Consider the following 26325-nt stretch of genomic DNA (forward strand, 5'->3'; position numbering starts at 1 on the left):
TAATGTGGTGTGGATTTTGATTTGAAATGGCTTAGCAATAAAAGTGTACTAAACTAACAGATCTCTATGTTTTGAACAAAATGAATAAGTACCAGAAAAAGACTGGACAACTATTAGCCAGTTTCCAACTTTCCAATTTCAGGCAAGGTGCTAAAGTATGTGACAGCCTCTCAGCTCCATGGATTACCTAGATCCATTTCAATCTGGCTTCAGGCCTAGTTACAGAACAGAGATGGCTGTCTTGGTGGATGACCTATATTGGGAATTGGATCGAACAGTGTGTCTCTCTTGGTTCTGCTGGGCCTCTCAACAGTGTTCAATACCAACGACCATGGTATCCTTCTGGAGTGCCTTTCTGGGATGGGTTTTGGAGGTACTGTCTTACAGTGGTTCCAATCCTTTGTGTTCACCAAGCCCAAAAAATGCATTGAGGGAATCTTGTTTGACAACCTCACCATTGATTTGTGAGGGTTCACAGGGTTCAATTCTGTCCCCCATGTTATTCAACATCTACATGAAACCTCTGGGAGAGATTTAGAGAGTTTGGGCTTAGTACCATCAGGATCCTGATGACACACAACTTTATCTCTGCTTCCAACTTGTCTCTAAGGTAGCTGTTCTGTGCTTAGACTAGTGCCTGTTGTCAGTAATGGACTGGATGATGGCTAACAAACTGAAACTTAATCTAGACAAGATAGAGATGCACATGGTCAGTCACAACGCAAATCAGGGGAAGGGATTAATCCTGTACTAGATGGGATTACACTCCCCCTGAAAGCCAGGTTCACATCTTGGTTGTGCTCCTGGACTCAACTCTGTGCCCATTCCTCAATATGGCTGATCTGGCCATGGTGACACATGGCTTTATTACATTCTGTTTTTATTACTGCAACATGCTCTATGCTGGGCTGCCTTTGAAGAGTGTTCAGAAACTTCAGCTGGTTCAAAATGCTGTAGCCAGACTGTTGACCTACACTGGTTATAGGGAGCATGTAATTCCCTTATTACAACAGCTTCACTGGCTGCCAGTCTGTTTCTAGGCCCAATTCAAAGTCCTGATTATTACCTATAAAGCCTTGTACAGCTTGGGTCCCCATAATTTGAAGGATTGTATTACCTCATATGAGCCTTCTCACCTTTTAAGATATGCTGCAGAAGTCCTTCTCTCTATTCCACCACCTTTCCAAGCTTCATTGCAAGCTTCTTTGGTGAGGCCATGAGAGAAAGTACCTTTTCAGTAGCTACTTCCAGACTTTAGTATACACTCTACAGAGATGCCAGGTTGCTCCCTCTCTATTGCCCTTCCATTGTCAAGCAAATACCTTTTTTTTCAGGCAAGCTTTTAATAATAAGTGTCTTGGGGATGCTTTGTGTATTGATTTACTAGGTTTATTTTTTAATGTTTAAAAATATTTTGAATCTTCACCAATGTTTAATTGTTTATTTTAAATGTATAGTTTTAATGGTATTTTAGCTTGTTATTACTGTATGATTTTAATTGTTGTGAGCCACCTTGGGTCCCCTATGGGGAGAAAGGCAGCATATAAACACAGCACAACAAAACAGAAGAAAACAACAGTGAAGGTAAAAAAAAAAAGCAGGAGAATTGCCTTGAGTGTATCATAGATAACAGCATGAAATGGGATTCTAAAGTAATATAATATATTGCAATAATAGGTTATCAAACCTATGCTGAATTACTTTATATTTTCTTTTGACAACAAAATATATGTTTTCAAGATAGAAAATGAAATGTTGGCTTCCCTGATAAATCCTGAGAGAAAGAACCCACACAATAGTGTTCTGCTGCTGCCAAATATTGTCCCAGCCTCTGCAGTTTAAGACCTAAAGCACAGTCAGAAACTCAATATTGCTGAAGGGGAAAAGGGGAAAAAAGAAAACAAAAGAAACCCAGGGGATGGTGACACTCGGAAAAAGCATCCAGAAAGGTTTAGCAACCCAATGATATCTGAGCAGGGGCAGTCAGTAGTAAAAAGTTAGAGATGTCCAGCGACTGTATTTTCCCAGGTTTGTAACATGTCTTGTCATCTGGGTGCTGGCCACTGTTTTATGTAAGTATAATTGATTGGCCCCACCCCACTTTATACTACTTCTACTCCATAGTGCTAAGTTCCAAGAGTGCATTTCCAGCACACTTGATTTACTGTTGCAGCAGAAAGGAAAGGGTGAGAAAGAAAGGGAGGTAGGCAGTAAGATCCCTTTCCAGCTTTAGCAGAGGACTGGCAAGGCAAGCTGATTGATGGAGGAAGAACTGGAGAGTTGAGGACTTACAGGATGAAAGGTGCATTTTTGGAGGTCTGAGGGCTAGAAGTTCAAAGTAGGAGAAGAGAGGGAGGAACTGAGCTCCTCTCTAGTTCTTTTAATAAGCTGCAATCTTTTGATTTCACATTTCAGATAAATATATGCAAAGTGCATGATGACTTTTGCAAAGTTAAAAAAAATACTGAAAATAATTCTGAAAAGTAAGAGTTCCATTTAGCTACCTAATCACATGTAGCTGATATTTTGAGACACCTGGCCCTTGATTTCTCCAGGATCACAGTGAGATTTTTTAGAAATGTTTGTTTTTCTTATCCACTGTATGACTTTCAATCTGAAACCTGAAAACATGACTTACATTAAAGCACTGGTTCTTAACCTTGGGTTACTCAGGAGTTTTGGACTGCAACTCCCAGAAGCCTTTACCACCAGCTGTCCTGACTAGGGTTTCTGGGAGTTGCAGTTCAAAAGCATCCGAGTAACAAAGGTTAAGAACCACTGCATAAAGCAGTGGTTCTTAACCTTTGTTACTCGGATGTTTTTGAACTGTAATTCCCAGAAACCCCAGCCAGCACAGTTGGTGGTGAAGGCTTCTGGGAGTTGCAGTCCAAAACTCCTGAGTAACCCAAGGTTAAGAACCAGTGCATTAAAGCATGTGCTACATAATCTATGGTAGAGAGGTGAGTTCCCAATTCAGCTAGCAAAATCATTTATGGAAAAAGAGAAATAGCTTATTTTAAATACCATTATTGCCTTTCTATGCCTGCCTTAGCCTAGCAGAAAAGTAGAAGCATGGCAGATAAAATTGTACCTTACAAATTTCACTCCATTCGCCTGGCCCATTCTCATTGACAGCTCGAACTTTAAAGAGATATTCTGTATTAGGTGTCAGGTTATGTACTTCCAGATTCTGTTGTACAATCCCAGTAAGTACACCTATCAATTGTGGCTGGACTAAATTCTCAACTGCGTCTTCTTCAACTACTTCATAATAAGCAACTTCAAAGCTCTCTACTTCTTCTGTAGGACAAGTCCAGTAAATCTAAGAAATAAAGATATATCAATGCAGCACTAAAGTTAACATAAAAATAACTGGTTGCTAATTTTAAAAATCTCAACAATAAATATTTTCAGATTCTTTTTTTCAAAAAGCAGTTTCTCTGTAGGGGGAGGACATGTATCATGAAGCAGATATTTTGGAGCTCTGAGAACATTCTCAGATTTTGACTCTATGAAGTTCACAAGCAAGTTATTTCAGGTTTTGTAGCTCCATTATCATGTCTATCAATCATATAACTGACCTTTCATCATTCAGTTGCTCTTGGCTGGAACCGTGTTGAGTAGCAAAGAAAGATGGTCTTGTGGGGATTTACGGATAGGAAAGACTGGACACATTGCACCATAATGCCGAGAAGGCATTAGCTGCCCCTTAACAATATAGTAATGATGACGAACATAATTCATCATTAGTAATGGTGCTGTGGACACTAACCAGGAAGGACCTATTCAGTGGTCATATTCTTGCTAAATTCCTATGTAAGATGGTTAAGAAATTAGAATAAAATTGAAATTTCAATAAGCAAAAATTGGGCAATGAAATGGCACTTTTTTCCTTCCCTCCTTCCTTTTTCTGAAGACCCTTGGAAGTATTCGCAGCAACACCTCTTCTCTCTCTGGGTGTGTACCTCAAAATTCAAATTCTTTCCACACTCTCAGAATCCCTGAGCCCTTTTTTTCCACCTGTGGTGAATTGGGGTGGCATTTTGCATGGTTTTTAGTGAGACAATCACCTCCAGGATTTATTCCCTCAATCTTGGGGAATCCTCAGGGAAGAAATTAGCATTTCATAAGAATTCTTCAAAACTTCTCTGCACTGTTCTTAATAAACATAAGCTCACTGCCATGCTAGATGATATCTACCAGAAAGTTTTTGTTTACATTTTTGGGATGCTGAGGAAAGCATCTCATCAATACCTCTTAAACCAGAAAATTGCTGTAGGGGGAGGGCAGATTCTGTGATTGTGGAACTCTGTGTTTACTGCTGGAGTTCTCCTGGTGAAAGCCAGCTGTGGCCATCTTTCCAACAACTCCTTAGAGGCAATCATTAGGATGACACTATCTCACACCTTTGAGTTTTTCTGTACAAATGTGGGGATGCGGGAGTTGAGGGCCAATCCAATCACTAAGCAGGACAAAGTGACTGCCTCAAGCAGAAGCTTGGGGTTTCATGAATATGAAGAAAAATAGTAATTATATAATCTGTTATTATTGTATTTTTAATGGCCTGGAATGAGAGTTGGTGCTTGAGATTTTCTGCTTTGTGTGCCAAAAATAAATTGGCTGGGTTGACCATGCTACACATCTTGGTTTAAATGCTTAGATTGTGAACCACTCGCATGGTCATAAGCATTTCTAACCACTGAAGCTGTCTTGAGTCATGAATCAGAACTGAGAAGTAACCAAAAGTGTGTACATGTTCTGTTAGATGTTACCCCATCCAGAACAAGTGTTCCTTGGTGATAGAATTGACCATTATGTAGCCTTTTGCATATTTTAATATAATATTCCAAATATTATAACCTTCCAATGTTAATTGCACTATACCAGACTAATTATGCCTGCATGAATCAATACAACTCATTTTTTCTTTTACACTGGATTGAGACTTTCTATGAACAGAGGTCCACTTAAGCAATGCTCTAGCCAGTGGAAGTGAGAAAATATGTTTGCAACTGCCCCCCTGCACTTGTACCATCTGAAAAAGCTTCTCTAGAGACTGGAAGGAGGGGGAGAACCATTCAGAACAGTACAGGATATGAGGCAGGGGAAAGTAGAGTAAGTAAAAATTACTTTCCAATGGGAGCTTCTGCTAAATCAGAATCCCTTCCACACATGGCAGAAACCCTTCCATCTATGGAAGAGCATGTCTGGGTCTAGCCCTTATCTACACGGTTATTTCATTCATATCTTGCTGATTGCTGTGACAAGAAGCTGTGGAGAACAATGTCCAAAGACTGAAGCAAAACAACCTCCTAGACAAAAAATTTCGAATTCATAAATTGTTTTACAAATATTCTTACCTTAGCAACAGTTGGATAGACAAGTGTTTGGTAAACAACAACAAGGCCAGGAACAGAAGAAGATGGTTCTCCAAGTACTTCTGGATTGTAATAGAGACCATGACTTTGATTACTCAGTTCATTTCTCGCAGTACCCGAGGATGCATGCCAAACTGCATACATGCCATTATTTTTCATTTTAGATGGCGGTGATGATTTTGGTCTAAGAGACAGTTCATTGTTCATCATAGCTGGATCATCGAATGAAGTAAAAGATGATAAAGACTGACTTCGATTCAACCCTAATGGGTTAGGAATATGTGCACTGGAAATGTTCCTTGGAATCATCACGTCAGAACTACAAGGGTAAGGACATTTGGTTATTTTGTCATAGCGCAGCTTATTTACAAGTGATGGGAAAATGCTTTGCAAGTTTTCTGCAAGTTCTTCAAAGTTCACTTTAAGATATTTAATAGGGTCTTCCCTGAGATGTGGGCTTGGTTGGTAAATGTTTGCAATGGAATCTTCAATTTCATTTACCAAACAATTTGCAGACTGCAGAAATGCAATGTGGCTGCTTTCCTTTAAAGCTTCCTTAGAATATTGCATGAGACTGTCCATCTGGTCAATTCTCCTTGTTGTATATGCTGCATATTCATGAAGTGCCTTCTGTTTTTGAAGCTCAAGGTTTTCTACTGCCTCCATCAACTCTTTCTCTCTTTCTTGAAGTATGATCCGTAACTTGATGAAGCCATTCCTGATCTCTTTCCTTTTTGTTTCTTTATAGGACTTAAAATTGTTTCTTAGTACAAGGACTTCCATTAGATCATTATCAATTATATATCGTACTGCAAATACAAAATAAAAATACCATGTAATAGTTGCACTACTGTTCATTTGAAACATGATCTACTCATTTATAAACTAATACAGAGGGGTAAACATGAGCTGATCACATTTAGAGTACTAGAGAGTTTGCAATCCAAGGTAACTCATGAAGGTGTGACTTTGCTAGAATTCACAGAAATTTACAAACTGCTGCTGGCATCATGTTATTAATCAGAAACTGAATTTGCAGCTACTCCTCTGTGAGGAGCTCCTAGGAAATAGGGAAAAATTGGATATGATGTTGACAATCTGAACTCTCAGAGTATTTTAAAAAGAGGAATAGATCAAATTACCCCATGCTTATTTCTCCTGTGTGAATACCCTGATGATGACCTGAACTTTCTCAAAAGAATTCCCTGAAAAATACTTGAGTTCTTTTTCATCTCTGTTCACTTGCTTAGGAAAAGCGTTTTACCTTGCAATTTTTTTTTTTTAAAAAGATCTTCACTATATTTGGATTGCATCTACCCCTCCACCATCCAGATGCTCACAGAATGGGCAAGAGTGAGACAATACTGTACTGAGTTGTTGTGACTGGTCCATAATGGTGGTCAGACTGCCAAAACAACTGCTGCTTCAACCAATTGTAGAATCAGGCAGGGCGAAGTAGTGGGGGACAGTTATTCTGCTGCCACTGCAACAGGTGAGCTCTGCCCTGAAGAACTTGGGAGAAAATTTCTTCTCCCTCCCAAACCAACAAACAGAAAAATTTGGTAAAATAGATCCCCAGTTTGTCTGCTGACCAACAGACTGGAATTTCAAGTGACCAGAGTTTCTATTTACTTTGCAAGGGAATACATGCATACTTCAATGTCCACCCCTGGTAGCATGAGAGAATTTTAAGAAACATTTAGCTCTCACTTAGCAACATTGCTCTACTATTGCTCTACTAAGGAACATGGTGGCACTACGGGCTAAACCACAGAAGCCTGTGCTGCAGGGTCAGAAGACCAGCAGTCATAAGACTGAATTCATGAGATGGAGTGAGCTCCCATTGCTTTGTCCCAGCTCACTCGCCAGCCTAGCAGTTCAAAAGCATGCAGATGCGAGTAGATAAATAGGTACCACCTTGGTGGGAAGGCAAACAGCGTTCCATGTATAGCCGTGCTGGCCACGTGAAAACGGAACTGTCTTTGGACAAACGCTGGCTCTACAGCTTGGAAATGGGGATGAGCACCGCCCCCTAGAGTTGGGCACAACTGACTAAATGTCAAGAGGAACCTTTACCTTTACCTTTAGCAACATTGCTCTACTATTCCTTCATGGCGTTTACACGCTGGTCAGGGGAGGGAGTCTTTTGGTACTTTAAGTTGCCCAAAATTTTAAATGCTACTGTACCAAAGCATATTGCCAGTACTGGCCAGAATACTGTTAGTGTGTTAAACTGAACTAAGTGCAATGACATTACAAATTGCCACTTGCCACCCTAATCATACACTAACTCCCATGATTCAGGCATATGATGATGGATTCAAGCTTCCTTTTCAAATAGCACAAGTTTACTGCTGCAGTTTACATAGTAGCACTTAAATCAGAATAAATAACCAAAGGATTCTGGTTACTTTTTCACCTTCCAAGCCAGCCTCATAGTAATCTTCATTTATCAGTTGTATTCTGCTGTTCAAGAAACCCAAATCAGTTTTCATGGGCATATAGCTAACCCACTTTAAGTTCATCACAGTCTGGTAAAGTAAGCTGAGAAATAGGTTTCCCCGACCTCAGAGTGAGCTTTTTATCTTTACGGGTGTTTGAAACTCATTGTCACTGCACTACACTGCTAGATCTCTCCTCCAATTATGTGATCAGAATCTACCAAGTTGTTGCTATATTTACTCAGAGACTAGAGTAGAAAGTGCTCATGCGTTTAGTATTGTACTTTCAAAGTATCTAATAATGAATCAAGGGAAAAGAAAAAAATTAAATACAAACAGGAACCTTTTTTAAACTTTGCTATAGCAGAGAATAATGCAGCAGCCATTTTCGAACATGCCATTGGCAAAGTAACGGTGTTATGATCACTGTGCTGTGAATCACAGCAATATTCACAAACCAGTTCATGGTCATCAAGGCAGTATTTGGAAAGCAATGAATCACCATGGATCACACAGTTTGTTTCTTCCCAGACTTCATCACCGATTTTGGCATATACGTGGTTTTGAAAAGTGACATCCTGATGGAGATTCCTCAAGCAAATGTTACAGTAATTCAGTTGACATGTTACACATCTCTTGGTGGCCCTGCGCTGCTCATCACAAACTTGGCAATAGACTGGTAAATGGCTTCTGTCAAACCGCCACCGTAGGAAACCATGTTGGCGCATATACTTCCTAGCCAATCTGGCTCTTAGGTAATTAACCCTGAGCTGTATTTTCCGAGCAAATGGGAGGCAATGTGCTTTGCTGCAAGTTGGACATGTGATGATAAAGAAATTCTCCGTGATCTCCGCCTCAGCTTGACTTCTCAGTATGCACCTATCACAAATACAGTGATTACATGGCAGCATAAATGGGCGAGTAAACAACCTCTGACACAGAGGGCAAACGAGCTGGTCAACAAAAGCGTGTGGTGAGACATCCCTGTCCAGTGAAACGACAGTTGTGTCACTTCCAATTCTGCGTCTAGGTATAAGGAAAAAAATTAAAAATATTTATCAGTGATAGATAGTGATTCCAACAATGCTTGCAGTTTCATTATTGCCGCACGAGAGTGCAGCAATAAATGTTGTGCATTAGAATAAATCAGCGTTTCATAAGGCAACTCAAAACATGGGAGTACCCCAAACAAAAAATTATAACTTTGAAACAATCTGGTCTTGTCCAGTGTCAAATTTAGAAATGTTTGGGCAAATGGTTTTCAAGTTATGGTTTTATAAAAGTAAAATGGTTTTAAACACACACATCAGGCAGACACTGGCAACGTTTTCTGTCTGCAGATTTAAAACAGCTCAAATACATTTTTTAAACCAAAACTGATTATCTTGAAAGAGAATAGCTAGTCCCAGCCCCCATTTTATTTATGATTATTATTTAGAATGGCAGGGGAGTTTAAACTAAATCCGAGAAAAGCAATTTTAAAGGAGAAAATCTCTGACTTTCTGACTCTGTTATCAACACTAAAATTCTAAGCATAAACAATGATGCAAGTTAGAAAAGTGAGATCTGAACTTTTGACCCAGCCAGTCAGGACCAAATTAAATGACTTTCAGGAGGAGAACTTTTTAACTCCTTCCTGACCAAACAGAAGTTAAAAATAATTTCTATTTCTGGGTTAAAAGCATTTTAAAAGATATTTTTAAAAACAGAGACTCAACATTCAGAAGCTCACTAATTTAAGTTAGGAAATTACTGTTTTTTGCTTTGTGGCTGGGCGTGGTCTTACATAGCTTTGATGCCTATTCCACCCATCTTGTCATTATACCATTGTTTGGTAATTAAGGAAGAAAACCTCCAAAGAGGCTATGTGCCATCCGGTCACTGCTGATGTGTGCTGCCTATATGAGTTACTGACTTGAAACATGTTCTCTTCCTAATGCCCCCCTCTTTCTAAGAATACTGTATTATAAGTTCTGCTCAGGTCTTGCAAATTATTTATTTATTTATTTATTTATTTATTTATTGGACTTATATACCGCCCCATAGCGCTACAAGCACTCTCCGGGCGGTTTACAATTTTAATTATAACGGCTACACATTGCCCCCCCAGCAAGCTGGGTACTCATTTTACCGACCTCGGAAGGATAGAAGGCTGAGTCAACCTTGAGCCGGCTACCTGGGATAGAACAGCTGTGGTTTCCTCTACTGATTCAACCTACTTCATGTTAGGTTTTCCTCTTTTCCTACTTCTCCATCTCACTTTTCCCAGCAATATAGTATATACTGGTCATTTTTGTATTTCAAATATATGTGCATGGTAGGATAGGCTCAGGTTACTCATTTTTGCTCTAGTGAGACTTCAGGCTGGACTGGATTGAGCACCCACTTTCCTGCTTTTCTGGTTATATTTCAAATTTGTATGGTATTCTTTAAATTCCACATTTAAATGAGCTCCTTTTCATCCCTGTCTTTATTCACTATCTTCTTTTCACATAGCATAAATGATTTTAACCTTTGTTTCCAGTCACAGTCTTTCCTAATTCCAACCTCTTCCTTTTTATTATTTAAAAGGAAAAGGAAAATCTTTTGGAAAGCAAAAGTAAAGTGTGCTGCTTATATACAGTACCACACCATAGCACTTAAAGCATTCCCTGGGCTGTTTACAAATTAATTATGCAGGCTACACATTAACACACAGCCCCAGCAAGCTGGGTACTCATTTTACCTACCTCAGAAGGATAGAAGGCTGAGTTAACCTTGAGTTGGCTACCTGGGATTGAACCCCAGGCCATCAGCACAGTTTTGGCTGCAGTACAGCAGTTTAACCACTGCACCATGAGGTGCACAACAGTTTTGTAGAGCTTTTGGTCTGATACAGCTTTTCTTCCTCACTGCCTCACTCAAGGAAAGGGTTTGGAAATTAGAACATAATTTTTAGTCTGCATTCTGCAGAACAGGCATGGCAACATTAGTTTGTCCAAGAGATTAAAGGGTGTGTATCTTTTTCCATTTAACATATGGTACCTACTTACGCCTTTGCTTCACCATTTCATTAAGTCCAAAACAGCCCTTCAAAATATTTTGCTACAGAGGAACTATAGCCACATAACAGCTGTTCTTGCTTCTGTCTTCTGCTAAGGAACCATAGTACAGATCATGTGTTCACCTTTTGGAAACCTCTACCACTGGATAATTCTATATGAGGGAAATTTCTGTTGGAATTTGTGTGTAGAGTATGCATATTTAAACTCCCATTTTAAAAAGCCGGGAAATTAAATTCTTCAAAAACCCTTTGGTTAATTAATGTGGATATTGTGCTTCTGTACCCACAATTTAAAAAGCTAGGAAATGGCTCAATATCGCTGCACAAAATTGTGTCCATGTTGCCAGCAGGGGGGGAAAAGAATGCCAAGTTTCACATAGCAAAGGGCAGCCTGAATATTGACAAGACCAATGGCAGCAGTCAAGATGATCTACAGCAGTGGTCTCCAACCTTGGGCCTCCAGATATTCTTGGACTTCAACTCACAGAAATCCTGGCCAGCAGAAGTGGTGGTGAAGGCTTCTGAGAGTTGTAGTCCAAGAACATCTGGAGGCCCAAGGTTGGGGACCACTGATCTACAGGATACTACCATTCTGCTCACTACCATTCACATGTTGAAAAGCAGCCATGACAATTGCTTTGTGTTTAGGTGAGAAGTTAACTGATGAAAAAAAGTCAGCTTCTGGGATTTTCCCTTGTGTAGTGTCACTTTGTGAATGGTAGTGAGCAGAACCTCCTTCATGGATTGCTGCCTTGTCGTGGCGAAGGGGCTTGAGTAACTCAGAGAAGCTATGGGCTATGCCGTGCAGGGACACCCAAGACGGACAGGACATAGTGGAGAGTTCCGACTAAACGCAATCCACCTGGAGTAGGAAATGGCAAGCCACTCCAGTATCTTTGCCAAGAACGCCCCATGATCAGAAACAAAAGGCTAAAAGATATGACGCTGGAAGATGGGCCCCTCAGGTCGGAAGGCGTCCAACATGCTACTGAGGAAGAGTGGAGGACAAGTACAAGTAGCTCCAGAGCTAATGAAGTGGTTGGGCCAAAGCCGAAAGGACGCTCAGCTGTGGACGTGCCTGGAAGTGAAAGGAAAATCCAATGCTGCAAAGAAAAATACTGCATAGGAACCTGGAATGTAAGATCTATGAACGTTGGGAAGCTGGAGGTGGTCAAACAGGAGATGGCAAGAATAAACATCGACATCCTGGGCATCAGTGAACTAAAATGGACAGGAATGGGCGAATTCAGCTCAGATGATTATCATATCTACTATTGTGGGCAAGAATCCCGTAGAAGGAATGGAGTAGCCCTCATAGTCAACAAAAGAGTGGGAAAAGCTGTAATGGGATACAATCTCAAAAATGATAGAATGATGTCAATACGAATCCAAGGCAGACCATTCAACATCACAATAATCCAAGTTTATGCACCAACCAGCATTGCTGAGGAGACTGAAATTGAACAATTCTATGAAGATTTACAACACCTTCTAGAACTGACACCAAAGAAAGATGTTCTTCTCATTCTAGGGGACTGGAATGCTAAAGTAGGGAGCCAAGAGATAAAAGGAACAACAGGGAAGTTTGGCCTTGGAGTTCAGAACGAAGCAGGACAAAGGCTAATAGAGTTTTGTCAAGAGAATAAGCTGGTCATCACAAACACTCTTTTCCAACAACACAAGAGGCGACTCTATACATGGAAATCACCAGTTGGGCAATATCGAAATCAGATTGATTATATTCTCTGCAGCCAAAGATGGAGAAGCTCTATACAGTCAGCAAAAACAAGACCTGGAGCTGACTGCGGTTCTGATCATCAGCTTCTCATAGCAAAATTCAAGCTTAGACTGAAGAGAGTAGGAAAAACCACTGAGCCACTCAGGTATAATCTAAACCAAATCCCTTATGAATACACAGTGGAAGTAAAGAACAGATTTAAGGAACTAGATTTGGTGGACAGAGTGCCTGAAGAACTTTGGATAGAGGCTCGTAACATTGTCCAGGAGGCAGCAACGAAAACCATCCCAAAGAAAAGGAAATGCAAGAAAGCAAAGTGGCTGTCCAACGAGGCCTTAGAAATAGCAGAGAGGAGAAGGGAAGCAAAATGCAAGGGAGATAGGGAAAGTTACAGAAACTTGAATGCAGACTTCCAAAGAATAGCAAGGAGAGACAAGAGGGCCTTCTTAAATGAACAATGCAAAGAAATAGAGGAAGATAACAGAAAAGGAAAGACCAGAGATCTGTTCAGGAAAATTGGACATATTAGAGGAACATTTTGCGCAAAGATGAACATGATAAAAGACAAAAATGGGAGGGACCTAACAGAAGCAGAAGATGTCAAGAAGAGGTGGCAAGAATACACAGAGGAATTATATCAGAAAGATTTGGATATCCCGGACATCCCAGACAATGTAGTTGCTGACCTTGAGCCAGACATCCTGGAGAGCGAAGTCAAGTGGGCCTTAGAAAGCCTGGCTAACAACAAGGCCAGTGGAGGTGATGGCATTCCAGTTGAACTATTTAAAATCTTGAAAGATGATGCTGTTAAGGTGCTGCATTCAATATGCCAGCAAGTTTGGAAAACTCAACAGTGGCCAGAGGATTGGAAAAGATCAGTCTACATCCCAATCCCAAAGAAAGGCAGTGCCAAAGAATGCTCCAACTACCGTACAATTGCACTCATTTCACACGCTAGCAAGGTTATGCTCAAAATCCTACAAGGTAGGCTTCAGCAGTATGTGGACCGAGAACTCCCAGAAGTACAAGCTGGATTCCGAAGAGGCAGAGGAACTCGAGACCAAATTGCTAACTTGCGCTGGATTATGGAGAAAGCCAGAGAGTTCCAGAAAAATATCTACTTCTGCTTCATTGACTATGCGAAAGCCTTTGACTGTGTGGACCACAGCAAACTATGGCAAGTTCTTAAAGAAATGGGAGTGCCTGACCACCTTATCCATCTCCTGAGAAACCTATATGTGGGACAGGAAGCAACAGTTAGAACTGGTCATGGAACAACTGAGTGGTTCAAAATTGGGAAAGGAGTACGGCAAGGCTGTATATTGTCCCCCAGCTTATTTAACTTATATGCAGAATACATCATGCGGAAGGCTGGACTGGAAGAAACCCAAGCCGGAATTAAGATTGCCGGAAGAAATATCAACAACCTCCGATATGCAGATGATACCACTCTGATGGCAGAAAGTGAGGAGGAATTAAAGAACCTTGTAATGAGAGTGAAAGAGGAGAGTGCAAAAAACGGTCTGAAACTCAACATCAAAAAAACTAAGATCATGGCCACTGGTCCCATCACCTCCTGGGAAGTAGAAGGGGAAGATATGGAGGCAGTGTCAAATTTTATCTTCCTGGGCTCCATGATCACTGCAGATGGAGACAGCAGCCCTGAAATTAAAAGGCGCCTTCTTCTTGGGAGGAAAGCGATGACAAATCTTGACAGCATTTTGAGAAGCAGAGACATCACCTTGCCAACAAAAGTCCGAATAGTCAAAGCTATGGTTTTTCCTGTCATGATGTATGGAAGTGAGAGCTGGACCATAAAGAAAGCAGACCGCCGAAGAATTGATGCCTTTGAATTGTGGTGCTGGAGGAGGCTCTTGAGAATCCCCTGGACTGCAAGGAGAACAAACCTATCAGTTCTAAAGGAAATCAACCCTGAGTGCTCACTTGAAGGACAGATCCTGAAGCTGAGGCTCCAGTACTTTGGCCATCTCATGAGAAGAAAAGAGTCCTTGGAAAAAACCTTGATGTTAGGAAGGTGTGATGGCAAGAGGAGAAGGGGACGACCAAGGATGAGATGGCTGGACAGTGTCTGCGAAGCAACCAACATGAACCTGACACAACTCCGGGAGGCACTAGAAGACAGAAGGGCCTGGCGTGCTCTGGTCCATGGGGTCACGAAGAGTCGGACACGACTAAACGACTAAACACAGTGAGCAGAACAGGGTATCCTTGACTGCTGTCATTGGTATTGTCAACATTCAGGCTGCCCCAAAGCTTGGCAGCCCTTTTCCTGCTGGCAACATGGGCACAATATTGAAGTGCAATATCCCACATTCATAAACCAGAGGGTTTTACAGAACTGAAGAACTCAGAATGTGAACTTATCTTACTTACAGGGCTTAACTGCATGATGCAGGAAGCAACACCCGCTTCCCAAATTCCTCTCTAGTTTAAACTTAATTCAAGTCAGAGTGTTTCTCTTCTTCTACTATTGCCCTGATTAAATGTTGCAGAATCTAGCATTCTGAACACAGAGGGGCCACCTAGCCCCACCCTCTGTATTACAACTTTCTTCAAACACACAGTGGTGAGTCTGATCAGGATAGGTTCCTTATCATGTGAGCACTCATTCAGCAGAGAATCTGAAAGCAAGGGAAAGGGTGCTATATCTAGTGATATAGACTGTAATGTCTCCTTCAAACTTCTTAGACAAAGGGTTCCCAGTTGCAAGGGACCTCATGAAGCTCATGCAGAAGGGTCCTAGAAAATCTGACTTCTTGCTTGCATGGAGAGTCTCCATGTTAGTAGGAGCATACTCTAGACTCATTGCTGATTGCATAAGGGAAATGACTAGTTGGAAAAAAAAACTGTTCACAGAAATGGTATTGGGGAAGATTCCTCATATTAGTAAAGAAAGGTCATTTTTGTTTTGGCCTGTGATTTCATCTAGTATATTACAGTAAGGCACTACAGGTGTGTTGGGCAGAATACTTACTTATGTATGCAAGTGCAAATATCAAATGGCAAAAATCTCAGGAATGAATTGCTGCTAGTTAAATTGTTCACACTTATTTTGCTAGTCATGCAACAAATCACATGACTGGGGAATGCAAACCTACTTATCTAAAACAATTTGCCACAGGGATTCATGCTTATTGAGTTACCCTGGCACATGGGAGCCTAGCCATTAATTCCATTTACAAAACCAAACGGAAGGAGAAAATCTTTTAAGCGTTTTTTGAAGATGGTATCAGCTACCTGTCCATCTGGTTTGGTTCCTTGCCCAAAGGAAGGAAACTGAGAGATCAATCAAACTATTTTAGGAGTCAGGAATAAAAGTATATCAGTCAAGGTGCAGAATGAATTCTCCCTAGAAAGGGCAAGAAAAGTTATTTTAATGTTTGATTTCACCAAAAATGACTTCAGCTTCAGAACAAGCTACAAAAATGGTGAAAAAGATGACAGTGCAAACACAGTGCCTCGGAGCAGTCCTTCATGTCTCAGAAGAGGCCATATTTCTGTTGCTTAAAGATGGTACATCAGCTTGGAAAGACCACATTTGCAGAAACAGAACATCTTCAGTGCCATAGTTTAGAGCAGGAGATGAGAAAGGAAGGCACAGTGCTGGCACATGCCATATTTTACCACAAGAGAAAAAGTGAAGTACACAATCCAGCTTTCTCATCTGTATGACTAGCAAGTACAATATGGTCCTTTACAGGATAGGAAAAGTGTACCTATTTTACCTGATATGTACAAGTGAGAGAGAATTTTAATTTTGTTTGTTTTTTAAATACCTAAATTGACACATTTATTTTGCCAGCTGTCCATTTTCACAGAGCGCAAGAACTGTTTAACTGGAGGATTCCCTTTTCTGATCTCCAGCTTGCAGTTGAGCAAGCTTGCTACAGAAAATGCCTGTGGAAATTCCTTGACTCACGGCACTTGTTACACTACACACATACATAAACTTATATAACTTAAGGTTTAAGAAATTAAAATGAAGCAGTAATTCAAATCACATGAAACTTGACAGTTCCCTCCATTACTAAAGCACCTATTGATCCTGGATATCTAGAAAGGGAAAAACTTCACCCATTTGCTTCCTCTCCTCAGAGGTCCATGCTTCATTGTATCAAAATAGGATGCTGGTGAGGCACATCATGGTGGTAGTGGGCTGGTCAGTGAAGTCCTGCTCAACATATGAGTAGATATGATGGAGCTTTTGTTTTGTTTGTTTTGCTTGCTTTTTGCTTATTCTAGCCCACTCAAGTAGGGACAGACTGAGACACAGAGGTGGCTGAAAACACATTGCCTATTAACCTTTGCTCCCTCTTTTTGTCGATTAGGTATCAGCAGAAGCTGCTATATTACGTATGAAGATTAGTAGCCTTAGTGAGATCCTTGTTTGCTTTCATTCCCAGGGCATTGGTCTGGCTATGTACATATGTTTAGGAACATATGTAAATAGCCAGACCAATGTCTCTCCTAAAGATATACATTTAAAGGGCAGAAAACTCAAAACTATCTTCTGAAGTCCTGTTTAGTCGTTGACTCAATTCCCGTTAGTTAAGAAATCTCCACAGATATTAGTTGCTGCATGCCAAGTCATGCAGTTCAGTATACCACAAATAACGCCTATGAAAATTTCTTAACCTATTGCAATGTGTTTCCAAAAGGTACACCATTTATGTAACTGCACAACAGGATTTCAGCCACTGCTTTTATCTCACAAAACATGCATGTTTGAGATCATGGTTACTGAAACGATCTTGCTGACATTCCTGCATTTGGTGGTCCAATGGTTTGGACTGGTATAACAAGAGTTTCTTCTTCTACTGAAGAAAACACAGCTGGATGTCACTTACCTTCTACCTCTGTATCTATACGTGTACGGTAAATAGTTGAGGTAAGTGCAGCATCTGCTTTCATAGCACTGGCAATCGGTGTTCTCATCTGTACAGCATAAGCACTTGCAGTTCCGATTACTGGCACAGGAACAGCAGCACCAGCGACAATTGGGGGTTTCTGAGCATGAGCAGTGACAGCACTGGCATTTTGCATCTTCCGTATGTGGGCAGTAGCAACAGTCACAGTTCCTTTCATCACTAAACAGGAAACGCCAGCACGAGCAGCACCTGCCCGATGTTATGTTATTCAGAAATTGTCGAAGCTTTATGCAGAGATAGCAGCATTTACAGCCTGGGCAACATGGGCACGTCAAGCAACAGGCACAGCTCAGGGTAGACATGGGTGCGAAAATAAAATGTTGTCCTTTGGTCCTAGAATGCTGTGCTGGGGCAGGGCGATTGCGGCTACGCGGCAATTATCCTATAGCCTATTTTGGCCTGATGTTGTAAAAAGTCCTTTCTGGCTACTTGGAGAGGAAGGATGACGTCACAATGGATTTTGCCAATGTAACTGTGGCTTTCTTTGCTTATGAAACTAGTTGGTCGGTGGTAACATCACAAAATATGTCACAATGGCAGAGAAAAGGGAGATTTGTACATGGGTTTGGCAGTTAGCTGAACCACACAGGAGAAAAAGTTGAAACGCAGCAGCCATGTTCACATTAAGTTGATAGTTTATTTGTGCAAGCCATCAGCCAGAGCTTCATGAGATGAGCAGACCTTCTGCTCCCAGAGTTTATGTTAATGAAAGAAATGGCATGATGATGAGGGGGTCGGCATGCTCATTCTGATCTCTGGATTATAGTGCCTCAAATCTTCTTACATAATTTATGCCTCACATCATGGGCAGAAGTTGAGTTTTGGAAATTAGAAACATCCTATTTCTGTCCCACAACTTTTACAATTGTATCCAACTTCCATCAATCCCTTTCGTCACGTGGAAGCCACTGGAGCTGCAAGACAGAACAAAGAACTCTTTAATTACCTAAAATTGTCACTAATAGGTTATGTTTCTAGCAGCAGGAGATTTTCAGTAATGTAAAACTTCAACTATCCTTACTATGTCACCCATGGCTTTGTGTGATGAAAGAAATTATTTGGCAGTCAGAAAAGACATGAGAGAGAAATAAGTTTTCTGCACACCCAAAATTGCTCCCTGTTCTTGACGTCATTTTGCAACAGTCATGGTCATATGGGTGGTTTAGAAAAGACAAACTACTCTATTAGGTAAGAATGTCAAAACAATGCAGGAAGTATTGATTTTATTTACCATTTTAATAGAATGCTTGTTTAATTGATTTAAAATATTTGAATATTTACTGTTTTAAAATTTTGAATATTGCCTTTTTTATTATGTAAGCTGCTTCTGGTCCTTTTTAAGGAGAAAGGCAGGATAAAAAAATTTTAAATAATAAATAAATAAATTATAAATCAGCATGGATAAAGCACTGCACCTTTTAACTCACTATTTATGTATGTATGTATGTATGTATGTATGTATGTATGTATGTATGTATGTATGTATGTATGTATGTATGTATGTATTTATTTATTTATTTATTTATTTATTTATTTATTTATTTATTTATTTATTTATTTATTTATTTATTTATTTATTTAACTTGTATGCCGCCCACACTGCCCAAACGTCTCTGGGCAACTTTCAGCAGTTTAACTACAGTTAAAAATATAAAACAATTAAAATACAATTAAAATATATACTCTAAAAGTTGCTGTCAGGACCCACAGTTGGTATTATTTCCACTCCTATGGACTGTTTGGTTCAACCCAATAAGCAGGAAAATCTTAGGAAGGGACTGTGATTCAGGCTTTCAGTTAAAAATATCAGGAGACCAAGATAGGCAGTAGCTGCTGTTCCAATGGAGGGGGAAAAGCCTCAGGATGGGGAGTAATGAGTCACAACTTGCTGTGGAGTCTGACTTAAGTCACACCGGCAACTTGACTTGGACTTGACTCAGGGGTTTCAGGAGCAACTCGCAACTCAATTCGCAACTTGGACCCATTTGTCGGATTCACATTGTTGAGTCTCTGTGGGCCTCCCTATCTGCCACCACTGTCACCACTCACCACCACCCTTCAGAGTGACTCAAGACTCAGACTTGGACTTGAGCCTTAGGCCCAAAGACTTGCCAATATCCCTGAAAAAGGCCTCACCATCTGGGTTTAGGTAGTAGAATTTCAATATATTTGTGTCAGAGGGGCACTGGAAGAGTGAATCCATATAGTGATCTTAGGTATTTGCATTGGCAGTTGTATTTTATTTTAGGGTTTTAGAGGCTGTATATTTGGAGCCAATCCCTTTATGCTGTGGATGTCCTACCCTCGTTGACAAATATATCTGAGTCTTTGCTCTCATTTAGAGTCTCAAAAGGGCTCTTTATTTCTTCAAGAAACTCCTGGTCCGGTGCTTGTGGTGTACAACTTGTAGCGTTCAGTTTTGTTGTATCACTATTGTTGTTGTTTCATTAAAATATATACATTTTGGGGAGGTGAAGTTTGTGTTTACAATCCTCATTTGAAAGAGAGAGAAAGAGACCCATAGAACTGAGGGTGTTACACAACCATGGCTAGAAAACTGATATAATTTATCCTCTTCTTTTAAGCTAGAAACTGCAATATAACCTCCCTTGTGTGCTATGTCTGCAGCGTACTTTTAATTTATTTCCAGTGACCTATTATGATGGTTTTGGATGGAAAGTGGCTTAGACTACTGTTGATTAACATTTCTATTCCTCTTTAAGTGATATTGAAGGATTAAATCATTCTAGCTGCCAGAAGCAATGTATTAGCAACAGCTGCAGCCGAAATAACAGCGTTTTAGAGGACTTCTAGGACTGTTGTATGGTCCTGCTGAGTTTGAGATGCAGCTGTCACAGTTATGTTGCTATTGTTATGTGCCGTCAAGTCACTTCCAATTTATAGTGATCCTATGAAAGAGCAATCTCCTTGTGTCACAGTTATAGCCACCAATAATCACCTGTTACCTAGATGATTAGGTTGCTGGGTACGTTCTGTGGTTAAGATTCATTTCTGTATGCTAATTTCTAAAGTTATTCACAGCTATCTATGGGTTTTAGATGAGTAGGTGTATGAGCAGTGTAGACAAATATAGTCTGGCCTTTGAGAGATCAGTGGCACTTTGAACAACAGCCTGAGGAACCCAGTTTCCCTCTGACACTTGTATTTGGAAAGTAAGGGACACACATTGAGTGAAAGGATCCACTCTCTGTAACTCTGTTAATAAACATGTTTATTGTGTGGGATTTAAATTGAAATATGCCAAGAGAATATATGGACCCGCCAGGTATGTTGTCTCCTTGGAAGACAGATTAGGGATGTGATGGAAGGATTGCCATCACTCATAAATCCCACTTATGTCTGTCCCTTTCATCTCATCCACAGGGGGAAAAATGGCACATCCAAGAGGAACTACAAAGAAGAAATGATACAGCCAAGAAAAACTACAAAGTCACATCAAACTTTGAAGCTTTGGGAAGGAAATTCAAGGACTTTAGGGCCCAGATAGTCTTCTCATTCATCGTACCAGTGCTCAGAAGAAAAAAAAGAAAGGGAAAGAAAAATATTCAAGGTAAACAACTAGCTACAAAGGCTATGTATAAAATGAGGAATTTGAATTTTGGGACCACAGGGCTATGCTTCCTGGAAGATAGGCTGCTGTCAAGTGATGGGATACACCTCACAAGGAATGGGAAGACATAGCATGAAGAACTTCATCAGGAGGGCTTTAAACTGAATTGAAAGAGGGAGAAAGATGTGAGTTCAGAAAAGATGCTTATATATAATAAGAGGAACAGACAGAGCAGCTCTAATGGAGCCCAATAGTAAACTTCATAAAAATTTAGGAAGGAAAGTGGGACACAAATCACATAAGTTCTAGTGACTATATGTGAATGGCAGGAGTATGAGAAACAAAAGAAGAACTGGAAATTTTAGTTCAGGAGGGTATATATGATTTGTTAAGGATGAGTGAAACTTGGTGGGATAACTCGCATGACTGGAATACAGCAATTGAAGGATATAGTTTTTTTCCAAAAAGAACAGAAAAATAGAAAGAAAGGTGGAGTCACAATATATGTCAAAAATACATATTCTTGCACAGAAGTACAGTAGGATGAGCTTGGCTGTTGCATCAAGAGCATCTAGATTTATATAACTGGGGCAAAAAACTAAAGAAAAGTAATAGTTGGAGTTTACTACTGACCATCTATGGCGCCCGCCCAGGTCATGAATATTAATGACACGTTGACTGGACCTCTGTCTTTAATACTGAATAACGTTGATGTAATCAACTGGTGGCAGCTGAACAAAACATAATTTGTGCCTTTGTTTGGTAAAACAACCAAGGGGCAGGTGGGAATGTGACACCTTCCAATCAAGGAGAAAATGTGGATGAAATCATTGTAAAACTAATTGCAATAATTTTAATGAGACATGATGTAGTAGTTGTGGGAGATTTAAATTATCCTCATGACACAGACTCTTATGTCTGGGGAATAGCACTTGTCCATGGAAGCTTACAATAAAATGTAACAGATTGTAAGGTGCCACAACAGTTTTTTAGGTTTTTCTTCTTTAGTAAAACCTTTGACAAAGTGCCCCATAATATTCTGATAAGCAAGATAACTGGGGGGGGGGGGGTAGAAATCTAATAGCTAGCTAGCTAGCTAGCTAGCTAGCTAGCTAGCTAGCTAGCTAGCTAGCTAGCTAGATAGATAGATAGATAGATAGATAGATAGATAGATAGATAGATAGATAGATAGATAGATAGATAGATAGATAGATAGACCCAGCTCTCTTGTGAGAATCTGAAAGGTTCTCATGAGGAAATCACATTGCCCTGACACGGGTTTCCCACGAAATAAAAAGTTATCTAAATAATGGACAACTTAGGTAAGGTGTCTCAAACTCAATTTACCTGGGGGCCACTGGAGGCAGAGTCTGGGTGAGGTTGGGCCGCATCAGATTTTCCACCAAACGGAGCAAGAGCCCAAGGAAGCTGCCTAGGAGTTTCCTCAGCCCGGCTGGGGCTCCGAGGAGGAGGAGGAGGGAGAGCGCGAGCCTTTGTTGCCAGCCACGACCCCCCTGGCTCCTTCTTCACTACCACCACCAGCAGCAGCAGGACGAAGAAGGAGAGAAGGGACGGAGCGCCTGTGAACGCCTAGCAGGAAGGGAGGAGGGCACGACATAATTTTTTTTAAAAAAAACCCTCACAGAATCAGCTTGCCAAAGAAGAAAAGCCCCCATTGGTACCTGTGAAATTAAACAGAACAGGGGTGGGCCCCCACAGGTGTGCACAGGTGTGCATACACACACACACACACAAACACGGAGGTCTGGCAACCTTCCTCTGAGGACCCCCTCAAAAAAAGGTGCAGTCAGCAGCAGCAGTTACCCCCACCATGACAGAGGAGCAAACTTTGTGAGGCAAGCCCAGGCAGCCTCCAGAGTTGAGGCAGCTGAAGCAGGACAAGGAGGAGGAGGAAGCACCACCGGCTGGGCTGCTGCTGGGGGTGCCGAAAGAGAAAAAGAGCCTGAGAGCCGCTTCTCTGGAAGAGAAGGAGGTGGTGGCAGCTGCTGTTGGTGGCTTGGAAGCCCTCTTCGAGGACGGGCCAGGAGCGAACTGCACTCTCAGGCAGCGCTTGGGCACTTGGGGGAAAGGGCTGGCAGCGCACCTCGTTTGCCGGCTTTCCCCCAAGACAGCGCCACTTGCACCCTCCATCCAGAACTGCAGCCTGCCAGCTGGCAGACAGGCGGGTGGGCTGAAAGGCTACATTTCTGGATGGAGGATGCAAGTGGTGCTGTCTTGGGAGACAGCCGGCGAGCGAGGTGATGCTTCTTTTGACTCTTGACAGCAGAGGATGTGTGGGCACTTTGGGGGGGGCAGGCAAGGCAGGGGCCACAAACTATCATCCCGTGGGCCGCAAATGGCCCCGGTCTGCATGTTTGAGACCCCTGACTTAGGTCAAGTCTGCCCTTTGCCGCAGAGCCCACTCTAGAAATGAACTAAAGTGCTCAAAGGCAGCGCAAGAAACAGAACAACCCATGGGCAGAGCACTGTCCATATAAAAAAGGTCTTCAAATTGGAAACCTAACAACTCAGTCATTGGGAAGCACGGGCAGCAAACGGAAAACTGACTTAATGTCAGCCTTCCCAAGCTCTGCCCTGCTGCTGCAGGCGTGAACCATACATATTCAGCATCAAAAGATGTGTACCTTACCGTACACAGCTCCTGTGAAATCATGTCGTTGACAGATTCATCTTCAGGGTATGATAGATGGTGAATTAAACAGAACTCTCCCGGTGTCTTTTCAGGGATGACCCGCCAAAGGGGAGATACATCCATTTGGAACTGGAGGTTCCACAAAGGGACTGGCTACCCTTCCTTCAGCTACATCTTTTTGAATCTTCTGCCTCACGACGCCCTCCATACCTTTGATGGACTTTAAATTACTTGCTGAAATTGCAAATCTACTACCCTGGACAGGAATTCTGAATCCTCATGTATAGCCATTTGACAAATAACTAGTGGCTTCATGGTCAGGGTAAAGCTGCAGCCAGGCCTCCAGTACTGCCACGTTAATTGGACTGGGGCCCTTTTGAAGCTGGAGCTGCCTCCACTGTTGGTCTTTTTGGACCACCTCCATCTTTTCCTACACCTGCTCCAGGGTGACCTCAGAAACAGGATGTGGTACTGTGATTTCCCCCACATAAAGAGCACATGTGCCTGAATCTGGATGGCTTATGGTTGCAGACACCCTTTGCATTCAACTCCCAGCAAACTGGGTGGGGTTGAACCCCCTGGCTCACCGAACCATGGGGCGAGTTAAAGTTAGCTGATCTCTGAACCAAGTGTCCACTGTCAAAATGCTCAGCAGACATGGGGCGAGATGGGGTCATTAGCTGTAACCAGAGCTCCTGATGATGCACATCCCATAGCAACTGGGGGTTAATAGCAGCCCTCATCCTGAAACACTAGTCATAGAGCAAGCAGGGCCTGGAAAGTCCATATAAGCTCGGTAAATAAGGTCAAGATATTACAAAAGGGTGAAGGCCCAGTCTGGGTATGCTTTAATTAGAGTGCCAGCATAAATTACATAAGAAACCTGGCAACCTGTCTGCCTTCTTCTTCTTGAAGCACTCCTTTTCTCTGTCCTCCTCCTTGTTGCCTTTCTTCTCTTCAATCTTCTATTTAAAAGTTCGAATATGTTCACGTATTACCTTGCCAATTTTTTTCTATGTTGGCTGGTAAAAGATGGTCACCTAAAGGCAAGGATTGGTCACCGCAAGGCAGTGCACTTCTGGCTACAGAGTTATACCCTGTGTTTGGGATCACAGGGTAATTGAACTGATGCGAAAAATTGGCAAAAGCAGGCCTTGGGCATGGTGAAAAACTCTGAGGATAGGGGGCCAACCAAGGCTTTGGAGCCGGAGGAGCCCCCCCCCCCCCCAGAGTAGAAGGGCTAAGCCCTAAACTGTTAGGCAGAACACTAGCAACTGCTAGGAAACTTCCCAGTGGGGAGGCTACTCCCGAAGGCATATTCCTTTCACATGTTGTGTGAATTGTGTTGGTGCAGACCTACCTGGAAGAATGAGCACTGCACTAGCTGGTCTGGCTGCAGATAACTCATCCGCCCACTGGCTGGTAGCAGGGCTAGCAGCCTCCACTCCACTCTGCCTACCGAGGTGGCCGCTTAATCCTGCATCAAGGACCTTCTGAGCCAGATGCTCTCTAGACCACTCCATGGCACTGCCTCCTGAGCGCTTTCCTCTTCACTAACGGTGGGTTCAGACCTTGGGTCACCTTGCGTTGAAGAAGCCGCCCTGCCTCCCAAAGCTGCAGAACATTCACTTTCCAAAAGAGCAATACGTGACATCATTACATCACCCAAATGTCTCAGCTCAGCCATTCTGTGCGCTTTTGACTCCCTGCTCAACCTCCTGGGGGTAGCAGTGCTAGCTGCCTCTCTAGCTAACACCCTCTTCCTTTCCAGCTCACTCAACTTAGCTAGCATAGTGCTATAATCAGGGCACTCTTCCTCGTTGGATGAAGAAAGTGCAGGAGTCACTCTGGCAGGAGTCTTAAGCGTCACTGGTCATTTTTACCACCCTGTCTCTTTTTTGATGCCATGTCAGCTAATTATCAGAAGGTATCAGTAACTGCTGTCAACAGCAGGCCAAATGACTTTATCTATCAACTTACTTTAAAATATTCGTATTCTATTTAACTTGTTTCTAACTCCTAATGTTATTTTATTTTATTTATCTATTTATTTAATAATATTTTGTTTGTTTGTCTGTTTTGTTTTGTTCTTTTTTTTAATTCTCTCTCTGGATATAATTAAGTAACATGCAGTTGCCTTGCAACCCAGCAGGGGGTGCTGCAAGAGGCAAGTGGACTGCTGCTTGTTTTTTTTTCTTTTCTTTTTCTTAAATGGCATGCTCTGGTCCATGGGGTCACGAAGAGTCGGACACGACTAAACGACTAAACGACGACGATGTATAATCCAACAAACCAGCCAGCAGGTGGCGCTACCCACCAATCAGGAACTGGCTCCGAATTAATTAATATAAGCCTTTTATATCGTTCCCTCCTTTTTAAAAAAAAGTATAAAATGAGCCCCCAAAAACCAAGGAACAAAAGGAGGAGGAGGTGGGAGGGCAGTTGGGAAGGGAGGTAAAACAACAATGGCGCTTTAACCTTCTACTAATTAAAAAGGTAAAGGTAAAGGTTCCCCTTGACAATTTTTGTCCAGTCGTGTCCGACTCTAGGGG

At 41.6% G+C, this 26325-nt stretch overlaps 1 protein-coding gene and 1 long non-coding RNA gene across 2 annotated transcripts in view; one reads left to right on the forward strand and one right to left on the reverse strand.

The window, feature by feature from the left end:
* The window catches only part of TRIM42 (tripartite motif containing 42), a 30092-nt gene extending 9149 nt beyond the window's left edge, over nt 1-20943 (reverse strand). Inside the window, exons 1-4 of the mRNA XM_020793143.3 lie at nt 17469-20943; nt 8163-8845; nt 5361-6187; nt 3092-3322 (exon numbers count right to left, since the gene is read on the reverse strand). Coding sequence (XP_020648802.2) covers nt 3092-3322; nt 5361-6187; nt 8163-8845; nt 17469-17851 — 2124 coding nt within the window. The 5' untranslated portion in view covers nt 17852-20943. The remainder of the gene's footprint in view (nt 1-3091; nt 3323-5360; nt 6188-8162; nt 8846-17468) is intronic.
* On the forward strand, nt 5571-21578 carry LOC144587832 (uncharacterized). Its single transcript, XR_013543002.1, has 2 exons — nt 5571-5705; nt 20934-21578. It is a non-coding gene; the product is annotated as an uncharacterized LOC144587832 (long non-coding RNA).
* The last annotated feature ends 4747 nt before the right edge of the window (nt 21579-26325 follow it).

Source organism: Pogona vitticeps, chromosome 3 (genome assembly GCF_051106095.1).
Source record: "Pogona vitticeps strain Pit_001003342236 chromosome 3, PviZW2.1, whole genome shotgun sequence".
NCBI classification, from domain to species: domain Eukaryota; kingdom Metazoa; phylum Chordata; class Lepidosauria; order Squamata; family Agamidae; genus Pogona; species Pogona vitticeps.